The 6780-nt window shown below is 56.5% G+C and overlaps 1 protein-coding gene across 1 annotated transcript; it reads right to left on the reverse strand.

Moving 5' to 3' along the window:
• Positions 1-498: 498 nt before the first annotated feature.
• On the reverse strand, positions 499-2517 carry LOC122382841 (neuromedin-K receptor-like). The gene has a single exon (XM_043368691.1). It carries the CDS (start codon positions 2454-2456, stop codon positions 543-545), a length of 1914 nt encoding a protein of 637 aa, XP_043224626.1. The 5' UTR covers positions 2457-2517; the 3' UTR covers positions 499-542.
• Positions 2518-6780: the final 4263 nt, after the last annotated feature.

Genomic DNA, 6780 nt, shown 5'->3' on the forward strand with positions numbered 1-6780 from the left:
ATATCGGAACCACATTGCGAGTCGCTGGCGATGACAGAAGGGCAGGCCGACTGACGCGGCAAATGAGTCTGATGAGAGGTCACGCCACTCCCGCCCCGCGGTGTCATGTCACCGTGGAATGTGCGGAGGGAGGAGGAGCTCTGCCACCGACCTGTCACACGGGTGGCCTCCTGACGGGCTCTAGTGTCACAGACGGCGGCACGATGGAGATGTTTAGAGTCTCTGCACTGACTCGACCCACTAAACTGACTGTTCGCGATTGCTCGTCACTTTCAGGGGCCTCCAGACCACACACCATGTGACCGACTGGGTCGTCAATCTGAGGCTACCGTTCGTCCTCTCAGATCGACCGGCTCTGCACTGCACTGACGTCACTACATAGTAACCGACACCGCCACGTGCGCAGCCGCCTCTTGAGTTATTCAGCTGCAGCTTCCCGGGACTCACCGCTTTGAGCCTGCGGCACGAGCCTCTTCAGGGCGGCGCTGAGAGCGGCAGGCCACCAAGGGCCAGGTCTCGGTACGGGTCAGGTGACACTCAGCTCAGACCGATCGTCGGGAGCGCGTGGACGAGTTTCGCCGGTTGGGCGACCTCCGCGTCCGGCCAGGGTCGCCCAGCGCGAAGCTGGTCTCACGGAGTCTGCGCCCGCCGCTGCTGCCTCCGCCGCCGTCCCCGTTGAGCACCTGTTTCCGGAGCAGGCCCGTCAGCTGGCCACGATACACCCGCTCCGAGACCGGCTGCACCATGTCGCTGTCCTCCGGCTCCCTGTCGGCGCCGCCGGTCGCAGCGGCAGGCGTCTCGCCGCCGGCGAAGATACTGACGTTGAACTGGTCGGCGGAGGGAATCGGCTCGGTCCGGCCGCCGCGCACCGTCCCGTTTCCTTCCTTCTTGCGGTAGACGATCTCGATGTTGCGGCAGATGACGTCGTACGCGTCTGCCTTGCCCTGCTCGCAGAGGCGCGGCAGCAGCGGGAAGCCGCTCTCGCGCGGCTCTCCCGGGGAGTCGGGCGCGGCGGCCAGCGGCTCCGGCTCGGTGGACACGCGGCCCGACGCCAGCAGCGAGGCCAGCACGCGCCGGCTGCGGATCTCCACGTAGCCGTTGAGGGTGACCTCGTGCTGCCGACCGGGCGCCTGGCGGCGCACAGAGTCGGCGCGCAGGCTGCTCGACATGGTGTTGGGAGTCGAGTCGCCGCCGCGCCGCCGTGACGTCTGCACCAGGATGCCGTTGATTTCAATGGCTGGATGCACCTTGGACGAACGGCGCGCCAGGCACTTGAACCAGGAGAGCGCGCCGGCGCGGAAGTGTTCGTTGAGCCAGCAGTAGATGAACGGGTTGTAGCAGACGTTGGACATCGCCAGCCAGTGGCAGAAGAAGAACAGCGTCGAGTTGTGCCGCGTCGGACTGGTGCTCTGGCTGAAATCGACGATCAGATGGTAGAGATTGAGCGGCATCCAGCAGATGGCGAAGAGAACCACGACCACCATCAGCATCTTGATGGTCTTGCGCTTGGCGCGCGCCTGGTAGACCATCTGCTCCTCGGTGGCGGCTCCAAGCACCACGCGGCTCCACACCTTGCGCGTGATGATGGAGTAGGCTACGCCAGTGATGGTCAGCGGCACGTAGTACTGCGTCAGGCTGGTCAGCAGCGTCAGCCACTTGCGGAAGTCGCGCGACGGGCGCGGGTAGCGCGTCTGGCAGCGTGACAGCGCGCGGAACGTGAACACGGTCACCACCTCGTTGTAGACGGCGTGCGGCAGCGAGATAACGGCCGCCAGAAGCCAGATGACGGCGATGATGGCGGCACCCTGTCGCGGCCCCAGTCGCGGCTTCAGCGGCTTCACGATCACCTGGTAGCGGTCGAGCGCGATGGCCACCATGGTGAAGGCGCTGACGTAGACGGCGCACACCTGCACGTACGGCACCACGCTGCACATGAAGCCGCCGAACGGCCAGTCGTCCAGCAGCACGCGGCTGATGTTGAAGGGGATGTTGAGGCACGTCATCAGCACGTCAGACACGGCCAGGTTGGCGATGAACGTGTTGGTGACCGTGTGCAGCCGCTTGTTGCGCACCACCACCTGGCAGACGAGCAGGTTGCCGAACAGCGACACCAGGATGATGGCCGAGTAGGCCAGGATCACCACGCCCGTGCGGCTCGCCTCGCCGCGGCTGTCGATCAGGTCGGAGAAGTCGAGCGGCTCGTCGCCGCTGCCGTTGCCGACGGTGCCGTTGACGAACATGCGGAACATGCGCTCGAGCGCGGCTCGCGGCAGCGGCGTGGTGTTGGTGGTGCGCGCCGTCTGCAGCGGACCGGCCGACTTCAGCAGGTTCCGCAGACGGTTGTATAGCTCGCTGTCCTCAGCCACCGCGGCGCTGGCCGTGTCTGAACACATTAGTCCCGCAATCATCGCGAGCAATGTGACCACCACTAACGGCGGGCCCGTCCCGACAGACATGATCGTCTCGTTTTTTTTTTTCGGTGGTAGCTGCAGTCACTCGAGCAGTGTCACCGCTCTCTTACACGATTTCTCACAACCGGAGTCCCGGTCGGCCTTGTCACTGCCCTCGGCTGTCTCAGTCTCGCCGGGCTGCCTGTGTCACTGCCGGAGAAGCTCGCCAAGACTTGAGGTACGACGCACCGGGCCGAGCGTCGTCCGCGACTGGCCGTAGCCGGCCGTCGTATCGGCTCGCTCGACGATGACCGCCGACGCGTCGGCGGCGACGTTGGTGACGTCACTTCCGGAGCGGTGGCGGCGGCCGGACCTGGAACAGGGGTGGGCGGTCAGCGGTCGGTCGCGGTCCGCCGGTCACACTGGGCTGACCTCTCAGTCACGAGTCACGCGGGGCTGGCACGGACAAGGCAGTGGCGCTGGAGACACTGAGGCCAAGGGTCTGCGGTGTCAGCATTCACGGACCAAAGAAGGACAGAGAACACTCGCTGGATCTATGGATGACACTGACGTCCCCTTCACCCAGGCCCATCGCCCTCCTGTCGTCCACGGTAGCGTTGCTAATGTCACACTATATCACAGTGTAATGTGTCGCAGCAGCATATTAGGAGCAGCTCATTGAAATTCAGACAGCAGCTGCTCTCGCCTGGCTGCGTCGGCCGGCGGTACTCGGCGGCACGCGCCAGGTCACGCATCACTTCCGAGAGGCTCATTTCGCCAGGGGTTACGAGTGAGTAACTCCATCAGTAGGTCACGTGCCTCTGTCAGCGTCTGCAATGGTCCACTTCTTCGTCATCAAACACAGTCATATTCTCCTTTCAGGTAAACGACATAACACCCGGGACCCGGGTCTCGCATTCAAGTGTCTAGTATATTATTTGAGTCAATAGTGATGAAAAACTTACGAGTTACGAGTGCTGGATTTTGCATTATTTTGATTTGCAGGTGCAGGGGGCACTTTATTCGCCGGTGTTTGTCTTTGGTAGGTATTATGTTTCATTGGCATTGATGATTGGATGTATTTGATATCGTTTTTTTAGGACATGGTTTTTCCAAAGATACAGCCCATGGCTTTAAACGATTATTGACCAGTCTAGCACATATGCTTATAGCACAACTTAACAGGCCAGAGAACATTTCATTTATCCCTCCCAGAAACTTTTGGCTATGAAAATAGCTCCACCGACACCAGCTAAGGCAATATGCATATCAAGCCCGTTTAGCAAGTTATATTTTCTAGCGGAAATTAGAAGACAAAAATATCGTCACTGCTTTCGAAATTAATTTATCCACTCCGAAAACGAATCCTATGAAACTTTTAATCAACTTTTAATGAGACGATGGTAAAATATTTATATAGTTAAATCCGCTTAACCATAGCCATTTCATTATCTTTCACTCTTATAAAATGATTGTATTGCTACGCTTTATAGCATCCCAACTTTTTTGATGGTTTGATTTCCTCTGGAGGTCGTCAAATGAAAGAAAAATAATGTAGTTTGTCACGTCCCAGCAGATTTCCATCAAATAGGAGTAGATCCTTGGATGCCACTTTGCATAGTAGGTGTATGATATTCATTGCATTGGCTGGGAACGATGCTCTGGAGTTACTGTCAGGTATATAAATACAATGTAGGTAGGGAAAATGAACAATATCGCAGTGCAGAGTACCGTACATAGCATAGGCGTAGGAACAGGGGGGGCCGGGGGGGCCATGGCCCCCCCACTTTCGGAGGTGGGGGGGCCAGCAATGTTAACTGGCCCCCCCCCCCCCCCACTTTTTGCTGACTTAAGTGTCTGTCTGTACCTAACCTACCACCCGGTAACTTGACAACTATTCAGCTTGCCCTTTAATGAGGATTCCTTTTTGTTTCTACAGCGTTATTGACCGCAATTTCCTTCACTCAATGAAGGAAACCATATCAGAGACAAGACTGTGAGTCCAGGTGACAGCATTTTGTTGAATACGAGGCGCGGGACAGCGAGCACTAAAAAGGTATAGGCAATACTAAGACAATACTAGCACGGTGCAGGAGAATGCGTATACAAACGACCAACGCTTGACCTTATCTGCTTGGGGTCGGCATAGTTCGTCAAAGGCGTACTAGCTGGGGGCCAGGGTGACCGTGCCTCAGCCTCGGTTCAAACAGGCTGGGGGCCAGCAATGTCTGTTTCTGCCCCTCCCCCTTCCACTTTCAGTGCAGTGGCGGTCGCAGAGGGGGATCAGGGCCATGCCCTTCCCCCCTCCAAAGGCCAATCAGGGGGCCATCATATCATTTGGCCCCCCCAAACAACCAATGGGCCCCCATGGGCGTATGGGGCTCTGGCCCTTATTCGATTGTCACGAGACTCAAGAATCCCACGCTAGCTATTAACAGCTCCCAAACCAGTCTTTGAGGGTCCTACACTGATCTCGGAGGGCCCTTCAGTGGCGGTCAAGCGCCCACATTGACCTCTGAGAACCCACATTGACCTCATTTGAGGGCCCCCAAACCGGCCTCAAGGGCCCAGCCGGCGTCTGAGGGCCTCACACCGGCCTCTGGTGGCCTCATTTCTGTCTCTGGGGTCCCAAGACTAGCCTTTAGGTGCCTTTGAGGGCCCCGCACTGAATTCTGAAGACCCGATGCCGGCCTCTAAGGGTCCGCATCGGCCTCTGAGGGTCCACCTTGGCCTGAGGGGTCCAACGCCGGCCCATGCCGGTCTTTTAGGGCCCCACACTGACCTCTAAGGGCCCATGCTGACCTGTAAGGACCCACATTAGCCTATGAGGCCTTGCACGGGATTCTGAAGACCTGATGCCGGCCTCTGAGGCCCATCTTGGTTTTTGAGGGCCTTCTGCCATGGTCTCTGGGTTCCAACACCGGCCCATGCCGGTATTTTAGGGTCCCACATTGACCTCTAAGGGCCCGCACTGGATTCCGGAGATCCAGCCGGTCTCCAAGGGTCCGCATCGGCCTCTGATGGCCCACCTTGGCCTATGAGGGCCCTCCGCTGGTCTCTAGGTTCCAAGTCCCGCCCATGCCGGTCTGTTACGGCCCCACACTGACCTCTAAGGGCCCATGCTGGCCTGTAAGGACACGCATTAGTCTCTGAGGGCCTTGCACTGGATTCTGAAGACCCGATGCTGGCCTCTGAGGCCCATCTTGGTTTTTGAGGGTCTTCTGCTGGCCTCTGGGGTCCAACACCGGCTCATGCCGGCATTTTAGGGTCCCACACTGACCTCTGAGGGCCCATACTGGCCTGTAAGGACCCACATTAGCCTCTGATGGCCCAAGTCGGCATCTTAACCCTATTAGTGGCAGGGGGGGGGGTGTTTTTATCCACCCCTCAGGTTTTTCGGGAATATCTCCGAAACCGCTGAAGCTACGATGCTGAAATTTTGACTTTTCCTAAAACTAAATTGGGCACATTCCCTGAAAATTTCAAGTTCATACCTTTACCAGGGGCGGCTCCAGAGCACTGGGAATTGGGGGGTCCTATTCGTGAAGCGAGTCATTTGGGGCGAAGATCACGATGCTGATGTATTATAACTGTATACACCAGTTTTACGAACATTGAATGAAAGGTATCATGTGATAACATATACAAAGTTAATGTGCATCCTCTTTTGACACGTTTTTGCTATAATAGGCGGATCCAGGCGTCCAAAAAGGGGGTTATGTTTTACCTCCCAACATAGGTGCCCTGACACCGCCTATGCATGACCAATACAATTGTAGTCGTTTTCTCATAAGAAAATTGTAACATAACAAGACCATTGCCACCCTTTTTAGAAACAGTACCAACAAAAACCTTATTTACTATACTTTTTGTGTACCCCCAATCTCAATTATCTGTATCCGCCTATGATTTTTGAAAATGCATATTTTTAGGATCCATGTGAATTCCTGGTTCATTCTCTATCGATCGGCAAAAGTTGCGTTAAGATTGGTTCAGAAACCTGGCCGTGATAAACAGTCTAAAATGTATCTGCAATTTGCCCGTTTTTACCCCCCTCTACCCCCCATTGACATTTTTTAATTTTTATTTTTTAGAAATGTAGATCACGTTGAGCGAAATCGAATGCCGTTTGAATTTTGAAAATCGGCCCGTTAGATCTCGAGATATCAAGGGGGGGGGGGTCGTAAACAGCCCCCCCCCCCCTGCCACTAATAGGGGTAGCCAGGAACCTGCCACTAATAGGGTTAAGGTCTCATCCTGCCCTTTGCAGTCCCTGTACTGGTCTCTGAGGGCCTTAACCCTCGCCGGCCGGGGGGGGGGGGCGGGTGCCGCCCCTCTATAGTTTTTTTTTTTCGCGATAGCTCCGAACACGCCGGCGATAGAGAGCTGA

This window comes from Amphibalanus amphitrite, unplaced genomic scaffold (assembly GCF_019059575.1).
Source record: "Amphibalanus amphitrite isolate SeventyFive unplaced genomic scaffold, NRLGWU_Aamphi_draft 000148F_arrow, whole genome shotgun sequence".
Lineage (NCBI taxonomy): Eukaryota > Metazoa > Arthropoda > Thecostraca > Balanomorpha > Balanidae > Amphibalanus > Amphibalanus amphitrite.